The following is a 14,075-nucleotide window of genomic DNA, read 5'->3' on the forward strand; positions in this document are numbered from 1 at the left end:
AAAAAGCTGCTGTGGTGAATGAAGTACCTAATTCCTGTGACACAGGCTTTGCTTTAAGAATTGCTTGTAATACAGGATCCTCCCATGGTCCACCATCTCGGATGATTCGCGTCACTAGTTCCAAGTTCATATTTCTGTATTTATTTAGAAGGTTCTGACATTCCTACATGTAAAAAGAAAAACTATTAGAAAAAAGAGAAAAAAAAAGTTGTCTAAAAATAAAGTCAGGCCATTCAAACTACACGAAACAAGAAAAGCCATGCATGTTTAAGTATTTTCTTAGCCAACCAATCAAGCTACAGATTCTTTTATTGACAACCAGAGCTATACAAGGCCTTAAAGCAACATTTTATAGTCTCTAAAAACAGCAATACAGAACTGTGGAAGCCAGAATTATGTCGACTCTGGGTATGAAGCAAGAGCCTTCTGTTTGCATAACAGAATAAAATGCCTGTCCTTGAGTTGGAGATATTACTGGCATACATTGCAGAAGAAGTCTTCACCTCACGCAAGTCTGCACAGATTTAGATATGCTGACATGGGATTTGTGATCTAGTGATGTATCTGAATTCTATGAGGGAAAACCTGAAATAAGCCATGTGAATCACCAGCCCTCAAGCAATTATCTTTCTCCAAATCTCTACATAATCAAAGTTAAGCTCATTTTTACCTCCCATGGTTTTCACATATGCAAAGTTCTGACTCTCCCCTACCACCATGCCTTGTTAGATGCTGGTAATTAACATTGATACTGACCCTCTGCAGCAGAATTTTCATGACCAAAAAAAGCTAATTCCAAAACAAAAGAATGACACTGAAGAACATCTTGTATGCACAAACAATTAACTTCACAGATGCTTTTCTGCTGTCAATTTTTTGGTTTCAACTTCTTTTTTTTTTTTTTTTTTTAATATTCAGATGAGTGTATCTGATGGTAAGGAATGGTTAAATATCTTAAACAGTTTTCACTGCTAGTTTGATTACACACCTGATTCAGAAATTCTTTATCTAAAAAAATTGAATAAGGATGCTTATTGTTTAAAAGTCAAGGCAATTGAGAATTATAATACAATAGCACAGAGAAGAAAGTAGTATGCATCTTCACACTTTCTCCTAAAATCTTGCTTATTCATTGACTTATTGTAGGACTGCCAAATGCCCCATTACTCTTATGCAAGATAATCTACCATTCCTTAGGCTGCTAAACCACTCCTTGATCCCATTCTTCCACCACTTCTAATCAAGTATGTAATGGCTGCTGGTTTGATAATTAAGGTAAGTAGTGCTGACACATTATTTGTAGCAGTGGTAGCAAACAGGTGTCAACATCAAAATAATAAAAGAATAGCTATTTTTCAAACTGCAGTTCCATGATCAGTATTAACAGAAGAAAAAACTGTTTTACACCTTTCCTACAACAGTTTCCTCTCACAGTGGCACAACTATTTGTATTCCCATGCACTGAATTCAACTCTCAAAATCAGTTTAAGTCAAAAAAACCTTATCTGGCAAAAAACCCCACACATTTTAAATTCAAGATCATTTATCTTATGCAGTTGTTAACAGCCAAACAGAACTTCTTCCCAGCCTAGTGAAGAGTACAACAGTTTTAAACTACGAAAGTTTATGCTGACGTGAAGAGATCAGTGAGATAGAGCTTAGATTTCAAATTTACTGTTTAAAACCACAGAATCTTGAGGATGCATGGGATGAACAGGTAAGCAACACTGGATGACATTCATATCTAATTAGATGTAAACAAGCAAAGCTTCCCTATTCTCAATGTCAAATGTACAAAACATGTCTTTAGCAAGATCAGAATCACAAAGAAAGAGAAGTACATTTTACTTAGTCCAAGTAGATTCAAACAGCAATCCTAATAGTAAAAGTAAGAATAAATGGCTTTCCCTAAAAATATCATCTCCCTTATTTTCATTTGGGGTTTTATTTGTTTGTATTTTTTGTTGTGTTTTCTGGGAGGTGAGGGGATGAGTAAAGCAGCTACCTTCTTTCACTACAGTGGCATGCTTCTTCCAAGTTATAGATCCACAAAAACTGTCTTCACATGTACTAAAATAAAGTTTTAAATGAAAGTAGGCAACACTACCTGGATTGAACCTAAAATATCTTTCAAAGGATCTTCATAGAACTCATCCTTTCCAAAGAACAGCAGCAATTCAAAAAAACTCCTAAAAAACAGAAGTAGTGACAAGTCAAACTAAAAGCGTTCATTCAAAAAAATGAAACTACTGAAAGTCAATTACTTTTCACAGCACTATAACCAAAATTAGGACTTCCGTAAGTTCTAGACCCATTCCCATTCCAGAGTCACTCTATTTAAAAACCATTATGATATTCTGTGCTAGATTTCGGCAGTCAGACTTCCCCGTACACACCTCAAACAAATTTTTCATCAGGCATCAAAGTGTAAATATAATATAATATAGCTGTAGATAAAATAACAAGACCAAATCAGCAATAAAACAGTTTATACTTGAGCACAGCTTCAAATCCCTTCTGCTGGATACTTCATAGGTTCAGGACATTTAGACTCACAGTACCTGCCTGATCTTCCCCTTCAAGAACTCCTATATCGTCCCTATTTCTGTTGCCCATTCATGATTATCAGAAGTGAATTTTCCTCAAGAGACAAAGTATTTGTCAGATATTTGTCAGTAACTTTGAGGAAGAAAGAGGACAGCTGTAAAGTTGCTATAGCATGCACAGAATATAAGGAGTTGCATCCAAGGAGCAGTAAGTTTAATGAACGCAGATTCCTACCAATTAATATTTTCAAGTATGATAAGCATTTTCTATTAACACAATTTATTCCACTTCAGTTTGTCTTGCTGTAATATCCACTGAAGTCTCCCTATGAAGATGCAGGTTTAAAGGTGCTACTGATTTCATATTACCACATAAAAGCCTTTTTGCTATTAATTTCATATACATAAAAAAAAAAAAAAAGCTTTTAGAGATTATTTTCAAAGGGAGATCTTCTGTGTAAACATGCAAACGGAACTACACTTGATGTTCCATGTGGTAGTCAAATTAACTGAAAAAACTTCCACTTTAAGACCAAGTTTTGAAGCAAAACAGGTCAATGTGCAGGAACACACATTTACACGTTACCCCAAAAGAAGAGGCAGGTAAGGGAGTAGGAAGGATTGATTCTACAGCAGCCCAGATTCAAACTGACCCGTGGCCTCCATAATCTGAAAATACTTGTCTAGCATTTAATTTATTTTTAATATAGTGACTAAGAGACAAACAATCCTTATAGCAGAATCAGTGAGTCTGGTGAAAAGTAGTTTACTTGAGCTAAAGTCAGCTTAGGTCTTCACTTACAGAAGCACACTTCCAGATAATACTTGAAAATCAGTCAATACAATTAAGAACTAGGATCTGCAGACAGCTCCAGTGAACCTGCTATTGCTCTGCCTTAGGATTCTGAGAAATTTAATTTCTGACAGGAAAAGATAACTACCATGTACTCCACTAACATATTCTGCAATTTCTGGATGAAAAAGTAATGAACAGCAGAGAGTAACAGCAAATCTCAGAGGAAAAGATCACATTTGAAGGAAAAACTATGCATCTATGGTGTTTCCGAAATGGGACTGAACAGCCAAGTCTTTGGTCTCATCATAAAAAATTAATAACTTTCTGTAAGATTATTCAGGACTTTATTTTTTTTCAAATTAAAAGGGAGAATAAGGAAGCTGAGGGGGAGAAGATGCAATGTAAGTCCTGATAGAGGTTCCAACATTCTTCCAGCTTTCAAGTTTTTAAGTCAAGATCTTGCTGATGGCAATTTCTTTTCTGGCTACAAGCACTTAGCCTTTTGTTGTGATAACTCTTAAAACAGAAGACAGATTTTCAAGGAACTCTTCTACAGAGCAACCAAACTAACTGCAGTTATCCCCAAATTTCAATTCAAACTTCAATGTATTTCAATTTAACACTCAAATATTCCTATAAAACATTTCATCTTTAATAAAGCTAATTTAAAAGAAGTTAAAGAGCAGACTTAAGACAGTTTTTACTCTCAATATTTTCAGAAATATTGAGCATTAAAAGATAGTGTTCACATTTTGAGTTTGTAGTTTAGTATAGGAACAATGCAAAAATAACACTAAATTAGGGTTCCTTTAGATTATGTTGCAGTAACAAGCTATGTCAAAAAAAACCAGACCTAGAAAATTTAAGATACATATTCATTGCATTCAACAACAGAATTTTTCTTCAGAGTAGGTCCTTATATCTCAACTCAAATATGGAACAAAAAAACAATTGGTACCCAAATGAGTACTTAAACTTTATGTTATTACATGTTGATAAACAAAATTTTGCAGCATACTTGACTCTCAGTAAAGGTCAGACACGAGTCATGTCATGATCTGCAAAGCAGCCAAACTGGAACTTCAATGCTAAGACAAAACCAGTTATAGCAAATGATGTATGCATGTGCTGTTATTGGCTTATTTTAAAAGAACAGGATCTTGACCAAAAAAACCCTATAAAACAGGACATTACAAGTGAAAAAATGTAAACTACAGCTTTCTTCCCTATAAATGCACACTTTATTAGACTAATAAAGGAAGCTATCAAGATATTTCTATTTCCTTGTCACCAGTTTCCATTCAGTTAAAATTACTATAGTCAGTTCCAACTTGGTCCAGTTATCTTATAATAGCCTGCATTATTGGATTATCCACATTTAGATCCATCTGTTTATAATAACAGTGCTTCTAGATTTATCCAATCACTACTTAGGTATTGCTGACATCAGAAGATTGCCTAAAAACATTACTATGCTGGCACACTTAAAATTTCCTGATACTAACAGTAGCAACTGTGCTGCTTCATTTGTGATGAACAGCAGGGCTGGTATCATACTATCACAGAACAGTGTGGGCTGGAAGGGACCTCTGGAGATCACCTATCTAGTCCAACCCTCCTGCTAAAGCAGGTTCACCTAGAGCAGGTTGCACAGGATGGCATCTAGGCAGGTTTTTAATATTTCCAGAGGAGAATCTGCAACCTCTCTGGGCAGCCTGTTCCACTGCTCTGTCATCCTCAAAGTAAAGAAGTTTGTCCTCATGTTCAGATGAACTTTGTGTTCCAGTTTGTGCCTGTCACCCCTCGTCCTTGCCTCTGGGCACCACTAAAGAGTCTGGCCCCATCCCCCTGACACCCGTCCTTTAGATATTCGTAAGAATTTATAAGATCCTCTCTCAGTCTTCTCCAGTCTAAACAGACAGAGGTGTCTCAGCCTTTTCTAAAGAGAGATGCTCCAGTCCTCTAATCCTCTTTGTAGCCCTGTGCTGGACTCCTTCCAGTAGTTCGTTATCTCTCTTGTACTGGGGAGCCCAAAACTGGACACAGTACTCCAGAAGTGACCACAACTAGGGCAGAGTAGAGGGGGAGGATGACCTTCCTTGATCTGCTGACCACACTCTAGGATGTCATCAGCCTTCTTGGTCACAAGGGCATATTGCTGGCTCTTGGTTAATTTGTTTTCCACCAGGTTTCTCAGTTCCTTGTCTGCAGAGCTTCTTTCCAGAAAGTCAAACCCTAACTTGTACTGGTCCATGGGCTATTCCTCCTTATGTGAAGGACCCTACACTTGGCTTTGGTGAACTTCATTAGGTTCCCCTCTACCTAACTCTCCAGTCTGTCCATCATGCTGGATGGCAGCACAGCCCTCTGGTATCAGTCACACCTCACAGTTTTGTATCAGCAAACTTGATGAGGGTACACTCTGTCCCTTCATCCAGGTCATGGATGAGTATCTTGAAGAAGACTGGGCCCAGTATGGACCCCTGGGGAACGTGGCTAGGTATAGGCCTCCAATTAAATTCTGTGCCGCTGATCACAACACTCTGAGCTTTTCCATTCAGTCAGTTCTCAGTCTACCTCACTGTCCACTCATCTAACCCACACTTCCTAAGCTTACCTATGAGGATGTTACAGATGACAGCATCGAAAGCCTTGTTAAGTCAAGGTAGACAATATCCACTGCTCTTCCCTCACCTACCTACCCAGACAAACCACCATAGAAGGCTATCAGACTGGTTAGGCATGATTTCCCCTTAGTGAATCCATGAATTAACATGGATTCCTGATCCATGTTAAGATCCCCTCTCAGTCTTCTCCAGTCTAAACAGACAGAGGTGTCTCAGCCTTTTCTGAAGAGAGATGCTCCAGTCCCCTAATCCTCTTTGTAGCCCTGTGCTGGACTCCATCCAGTAGTTCCTTATCTCTCTTGTACTGGGGAGCCCAAAACTGGACACAGTACTCCAGAAGTGACCACTCCTGATAACATTTTCCTTCACATGCTTAGAGATGACATTAGTAACTATAGGAAATGCAACAGTCACTATTATTAATAGTTTATTGTCTGGTTATAAAGGAAATCTTGTTCAAGTATGACAATGCGGTCAGGCAGATTTTTGCTCTCCAAGAACTACGACTTAATAAACACAAAATTTCAAAGGACATTTGAGCAAGGTTTTACAGGTAGCTGCAATTACAACATCCCAGAATCCTTCTCTGATATCACATGCAAAAATATGGCAGTTAAGTAGAGTCAGAAGAAAAAATAAGCTAGTATTCTAGAATGGAAGAAAAGTTCAGTGAACTCCTAAAACCAAGACAGACAAGCGACAAGAATGTAGTGATGAATTCACTTCTAGATTATCAGGAAATGACCACCCTACATATAACAATTAGCTGAATTTCTACTTTTTTTCCTCCCAAGCTTTAATACTTAAAAGTATATAAAAGTGAGGTTTGAATTTTTTGAGGTTTTTTTTTCCCTAAAAAACTGTGAAAAAAAGAGGTCAACATGTTTTGATGCAACTGCATGTTACTGTCCAATATCTGAGCATTCTGGTTGTAAAAATCACCATAAATAATCCCATGTCAAATAGTCTCACACAAACAAAAGAATACACCTCTCTGGTGAAGTTTCATCACCACTTAAAGAGAGCAAATCCGGAATGAAACCTTGACTCCTATGTCATTAGTACTAATAGCTCAAGAACAGTGGAAATGATAAGCAACCCAGTCCTTCTGACCAAGTAAACTAAGAGAAAAACTAGGAAACCATTCATTTCTGGTTATTTGGTAAAGTGTGAGACATTTCCACACAAAATTGTCAACTGAAATACTGAACTATATTTGAAAGCACTGCTCAAGAAGAAAGCAGTTTAAGCAGTGAGACAAGGAAACCTGATTTACCCAAATGAAACTCACAATAAAGTTAGCTTTTAAGTTTTTCTCCCCATCTGCTGAGAGAACACTGCATCTCGGCTAAGTATTTAACTCCCTTAATGACTGTGGGCTTTTCTTGTTTCCATTCAACATTGAGGTTTTGAATTCTGAAAAGCAGGTTTTTAGAGCAAGAAAAATATGTGACTTTTACTTATCTAGTGATAAGTAGACACTCCCAGCTTCCACGCAGGAAAAGCACCAATGCATCTTGAAAACTGAGATCATGGCAAGATTTATGACCTAACATTCTGCAGTTCTTTAAGCTGGGTATGACTTTTGGTTAGCTAATTGTGTAACGAGTCACATCCATAAGCATTTGGAGGACTCAAATACAAAAACCCATTTCAAAACTAATTTCTTGACACTGTAAGAAACATACCTTAACAAATATTTAGCTTATTACATCACTAGAAGCAGAAGAGTAAAAACTTTAGTTAATTTATTTACACTTACGTACTGTTGGTTGGTCTTCTAATCTTTTAAAGTAAGTTTTCCAAAAAGAAGTCTGTATGGTAATCCTACATTTATTAATATTATTCATTCTGCCAGATAACCTGGCAGAACACAACATTATGATACATTAAATGAGCCAATTTGAATACTTAACAAAGACACAAAAAGGCTAAACTAAATTCTACGTTTTGTATCCATAGTTTGCAATTCCTTATTCCACATAGCTAAGTCACCCAGTAAAACCACTCTTAAAAGGTCTGAGGACCTCTGAGACCCTATTGCTATTGTGAAAGTAACACAGTCTATATCACAAAGAAAGTAGTAAAAAAATATAGGATGTACTTACAAAGCTAGGCTACTCAATACGTATTGTACGTGCTCACATTCAGCTGGGAATGATACACAGGCAGACGTGAAACAACAGAGAGCTGTCTGAAGCACCTGAAGCTGAGGCAAAGGAACCTGCCATCTTCCAGCATAGTCTTCAACAACCTAACAAAACCAACATCGAAATATATATTACAATAGAAAACATTTTCTTTAGTCAGAAATAAGTACTTAATACTGTAAATGCTTTATCTGCCCTCCTTCTCTGGCCGAAGTAGGGTTTGCAACCGAAAAACTTGAACATCTGGTGTCATCACGCAAACAAACAAAAAGAAACTTTATGTCCTGTGTTATAAAAGATACAACACAAAGGACCTTTAAGTATTTCTTTCAAAGGGTAAGACAGGAAACACTTTCTCCTTATATAGTGTCATAGTATCCTACATACTATCCTAATAGATATTACCCTCTGAATTTAAACACATCTAATTTTGCAATGGGACACAAATTAGAGTCTATAACAATATCCAGATACTCCATTCTAAACCTTTCAAAGAGGGAAATAACTGCTGAGCTCTTCTAGCCTTTTTGTCAGCAGAGAAAGCTACAAGCACAGTCTTCCTTTCTTCTCTGATCAAATAGATAAATTTGGTCATTTTTATCTGTATGATAGAATTAAGGCTCGCTATACCCTCAACTACAGTTTCGGAACTGTATCTCTACTTGTAGAAAAACATGAAGGTGAAAAGTAGGTATTTTAATGGAGAAAAATCCTTTCCTGGTCATCCAGCCCATCTTCTTTGTGTTCACAAATACAAATTTCTGGCACTGCCTATGCCCCCACTGGGAGGCTCAGTAACTCAGCACTAGCTGGTATTTCTACATGGGTATCCCTACACTGAAGTGTTCTGAAAGGCCCAGTCCATTTAGAGCACCTCACATAAAAAACACACAGCACAAAGCACAGCATTAAACCAGATGTTTGTCCAGGTATCCACCATTTCTGTAACAGACTATGCTGTCAGTCTGTGTAACAGTCACCATGCTGTAGGTCCCCAGCAAGCAGACAGCCAAGGGCGTTGGGTCTTCTCTCCTCTTTTAATCAACAGCTAAAATGTGACTCATAGGCAGTATTATAAGCAGAGACTGAAAACTGGATTTGTTCCATGCTCTGCCACATTGCTTATCTCATTGCATTAGAGTCAGGCTTCTTTTGCTCTTGCCTCAATTTTTCCATCATAGTAGGACAGCTTCAATGTAAAAAGTGAACTAGCTGCACGCTTCAGGGCCTAGGGCATCTTTCTCATCTGAGGAAACCTGAGATCTTAGACATCCTGAGAATGTGAGAAGCAGGTAGGAAAACATAATACCATCAGCCATGTTGTAAAGAGAAAGCTAAAGCCCTCCACAGCATGTGGAAGAGACAAGTAACTGACTTTAAGAACGCCAAACTTAGTTACACCTGGCTGCCTATCTAAAGAGCCAGGCTGACCAACAAAACAGATTAAACAAACAAACAAACAAAAAATCAACTATATCCCTCTTTAGGATTTGACTTCAAAGTCTGTGAATCCCACTTAGATTTGTTTAATTCTCCATGAACTAAATAAAGGTCTTCTAAGTCAAGTTAAGTGACCTACATTTTTAGTTCCAAAGCAGTGTGCCTAACTTTAAGGCTCTGCAGAAGGAACAGCTATAACACTTTGGTTATAGCTGCTCCCAAACAAAGCACTTGCTGATAATGGGACTGGTAATTTTTCCTCCTCACCCACAGCTGTGACTTTTGTAGGTAGATTTTGTCTTTTCACCAAATTTATTTTAATTCCTGATGGAAAATCTGTTAGTTTAATGCAGCAGATATCTAGGTCAACTGGAAGAGAATTAGCAGACTTAGAGATAAATAGCTTTCCTCTTACATGGAAGAACAAAGACTTCATAAAATAGTACTGCCTCACACATCTATTGCAATTTCTCTGAAATACTTTCAGCAAGGTCCCTTAGATAGGAAAACACAAAGAAACACTTAGAAGAAAAAGTAGCCAGAGAAAGAGAATGCCCTTTAATAGTTTCAAACTCCAAATGGTCAAACAAAGGTAGAAATAAGACATCAGTTCCGACTATAGTACTTCACAACACTTTGACCCAAGAGGCACAGGATAGATATGTTCATAAGTGATTTCAAGCAATGAGATATTTTGTCATGATACTGGGCTATTTTCTTGGTAGCATAAATTACTAAGTGTAAAGAACTGTAGGAAGGATTTATGTCAGCGAGTGATGAAATTCAGCATAGCCAAGAGAGCACCAGTAGTTATGGTAAATGTTTTAATGAAAAAAAAAATCACCTGAATGCTCATCAAAATAGCCAAGAAAGCAAATTAAATATTAGGAGAGTAATAAGATAAACCAGAGTGCTAGTTGTTCAAAATCACAACACATCCCTGTATCTATAAAACTGCATGCTGGTTTGTTGCCTACCCATTCCTATCTCAAAAGAGAACACAGGAGGCCTTAAAAAAAGCTTTGAAGGAAAGTAACTATAAGTAGCAAAATAAATTTCATGTAAGAATCACTAGGACAATTCAGATTGTAAAGAAATAAGTGCAGGGGGGACAACAAACAAGGTTTGCCAGCAGAATCAAAATAAACTACAGAAAGGATTTCTTCACACAGTGTGCAACAAAGCTGTAGAGCTCCTTACTGAAGGGATGCTGTGGATGCTGAATGGCTCTAACTACATGAATAGCTATTAACTACAGTAACTTATCTGAACTGAAATTGGTTAGAAAAGGGTTGGTGAGGCATATACCGGGATATGGCTTCTGCAAACAGTCAGTAATAAAAAAATAATTGAAAAAAGGCTTGTGCTGAGGATGATAGACAGTGCATGCTACACTTCATGAAGGTCTATACAGCCCTATGAGTTGCCCTTGCTGCGCCTACAGGGCTCATCTGAACCCTAAGCAAGGTAGTTCAGGAACTAACTGGCAGAGAAGAGCTTCCTCTCTCAGAAAAAGCTATCAGTCACTGTCTGCATCAGCTCCCTGAACTGGACTGCCACCCTTCCACTGGAGTACCAGAGGCAAGACAGAAAAGGAAGACACCACAAAAACCACGTTGCCTTAGTTCCACAGTTAAATCTCATATATCTCAACTGAAATATCAAGGTAGCATTCACAGCAACAGCTCCCCCCATACTTTGACCCCATCAACCGGTCAGGAAGAATATGAATAGCTACCTTCTGAGTATGGATACCTGAAGCCATGCTCATCAGTCCCAGGGGAAAAAAAAAAAAAAAAAAGTCTATATTTGGTCAATTATCAGCAGATTTACAACAATCGTAAGAAAAAGAGGGTAAAGTGGGGAGAGGGAAGCAAAACTTAGGACACAATACATTCCAATCTGTGCTCTAAACACACTCTATACAGGAGGGAGGGAATGAACAATTCTAGGTCTACTTCAATGGATGTTTTTAAGTGATCTCATAGAATGCTTTTTTCTAGCATAGAAACAAGCACATTTTTTTGTTCAAAACACTGAACATGCCATGCTTTGAAACAGGACTGTGAATAGAAGCATACGTAGAGGCTTATACCAAAAAGAATCCCCAAAACAAAAATTAAACCCCAAAAATACTACTTCTGACATTTGTCAAGGAAAACAAAAGTTGAAGGGACATGTGTATGAGCAACTCCATACTATGAAGTTGTGCCATCAAAGAACTTGAGAAAATTAGATAGCTTATCCTGCTAGGGTCCTAAACGCTTTATTTCAAGTTTATAAGAATATTTTTAACAAGCATGGTAATTTCAATATAATTAAGTCAGCCAAACAAGAAACACATAACATAGTCTAAAAGAAGTGTTTTGTTCTTCATCCAATACACAGTGCAGAAAATCAGAAAGGACGTGACATTTTCATGTGACTTTGTGTGAAAATTCCCATCAATAATTCTGCTAAGAGTACAATTTTTACACACTTAAAAGACTCTCCATTCCCCAGCCTGTCTCTACGTTCTAATTTATTGCTATCCACAATAACACTGTGAGACATTTGTCTTCCCTTTCTCATTCAGTATAGACACGGAAAAGGAGACTGAAGCATCTTTCTGAACACCTGCCCCTTAATTCAGCACTACCATTCCCCACATCACTACACTTCTTCCTCTTCTCTCTCATGTTTGAATAACTCAGAGGAAAAATAACAATTCCAACATGTGCTCCTGAGTACAAATTTAAGACCAAACTTAGGAGTGTCCTACAAGTAGTCACCCAGTTAAAGTAATAAAGACCTGAAGCAATGTGAACATTAATTTTCCCTGGAATATTATGTTTTAACAGATCAAATATGTATTTTGCCTAACTCATTATGAATATATGAGGTGATCTGACTACAATCCAAACACTTAAGAGAAATAACATTGCAAATAACTAGATTTGCAAATATGCAGGACACAAGAAACAAATGTTTTATGCAGTGTTATGCCTGAGGTTCCTACAGCTTTTCCTGCTCCTTCCCAAAGCAACAGAAGAGAAAGTAATAAGAAACAAATCTAGTTTAGTCATGAGTAGGATTTCACTAAAGTCACTCCCATAACTTCTCATGAGATTTAATAGCAAAGGAAGTCAGCACCAGATTAAAATCACAACAGTGATATGAGTGCTTCTATTTTGTTTTCAGAAAAAAGCTAGTTGGCAAATATTTGTAATTGGCTATAATAAGAAAATACAGTGGTTGTCACAGAATAAAACAAACCAAAAAGGATTTAAAATACCAAAATATAAAGGGGCTTGTTTTAAAAAAATTAATTCCCTGAAAATTAAAACCCCTAATTAAAAGCAACACCTTTCACAGTTCACTGTTCAGCAAATGTAGAAGAGCAGCCTGAACACCAAAGTACGGTTCCAGAAGAGAGCTTAAGAAACATGACATTCATTATACCTTGAAGCATCAGAAAAAATAATCCCACCCTTTTGGCTGTTGTTTTACCCTTTTTAGCTTATGGCATACTTGTTCTGTTTCCACATACAAACAAGCTGAGTCCTAACAAAAAGGGCTTCCATTATCCATGAAACATTACTTAACATATACAAGTTTAAAATAGTTTTATTTCATGTAATTTTTTTTAAAAAGTACATAAGCAAAAGCTTTACTGCAGTTCACACGTGAATATTACATAAGGAGTAACCAAACATAATCACACTGCTGGCAAAAGAAAAAACACCACTCAGCAACAGTATGACACATCCTCTGAGACAAATTTCTGCCAAACCTTTACCCTGAAAGCCAAATGTTTCCCCCCACCCTTAATCACCAAAATCTCAAGCATTTCCTCAGTCTGCTCGAGGCAAGAGCAATATATAAGACCAGGCTCTGTATTTAGCTACCCAAAGAGCTAGTTACCATTTATATTTTCAGTCTGCCATTTGCACGACAGTGAAAATTATATATTATCCTTAGAAAAGCAGTTGTGGCTACTTGTAGCCCTGTGGTAACTGTTCCTGTGTAAGATTTTATGACTGAAAGACAGTAATACTCCTCCTCAGCTTTTGATTAAACCCCCATATTGAGTGGAAGTCAACTAATTTAAGGAGTTGGTTTGCTAATATAGAGGGGGTAACTGACAATCTCTTGAACACACCCATGAATGCCTATGTCCAGATCACCACTGACAGCAATAAAGGACAATTTAAGATGCATTTCAAATAAAAAGTGCAACTACTTCCTTTCTTCAAGCTTGAAAAAGCATGCATAGCAAAGCTACCAGACAGACTGTGCTACAGAAGCATCATTCAATGGAAATCCTTCTTTTTAGGTATAAAAACCTGCAACTCCTTTTAAGTTACAATCCTGGCATATTTTTTTCAAGCAAAACTCAAAAGCTTATTTGCATTCAAAAGTTAAGTTTGAGATGAGGTCTTAAAAACTGGAGAAATAACAATACCAAGAAGTTTGAAATTGTGTAACAGAAAAGCTGCCAAAAAGTGGAAGGAGAGAAATGTTAGACTAAGAAAAG

The 14,075-nt window shown here is 37.2% G+C and overlaps 1 protein-coding gene across 10 annotated transcripts in view; it reads right to left on the reverse strand.

The window, feature by feature from the left end:
* Positions 1 to 14,075, reverse strand: part of ZNF654 (zinc finger protein 654) — a 53,022-nt gene that overhangs the window by 15,964 nt on the left and 22,983 nt on the right. For 3 of the 10 annotated variants that reach the window (XM_071757113.1, XM_071757086.1, XM_071757104.1), the window contains 3 exons: positions 8,078 to 8,223; positions 2,108 to 2,189; positions 28 to 163 (listed from right to left, as the gene is read on the reverse strand). In XM_071757113.1, coding sequence (XP_071613214.1) covers positions 28 to 130 — 103 coding nt within the window. In that variant the 5' untranslated portion in view covers positions 131 to 163; positions 2,108 to 2,189; positions 8,078 to 8,223. Of the gene's footprint in view, positions 1 to 27; positions 164 to 2,107; positions 2,190 to 8,073; positions 8,224 to 14,075 lie in introns of those variants that run through there. The other 7 variants (XM_071757095.1, XM_071757157.1, XM_071757147.1 and 4 more) reach the window with 5 other exon arrangements.

The sequence above is a fragment of the Heliangelus exortis genome, chromosome 1 (assembly GCF_036169615.1).
Source record: "Heliangelus exortis chromosome 1, bHelExo1.hap1, whole genome shotgun sequence".
Lineage (NCBI taxonomy): Eukaryota > Metazoa > Chordata > Aves > Apodiformes > Trochilidae > Heliangelus > Heliangelus exortis.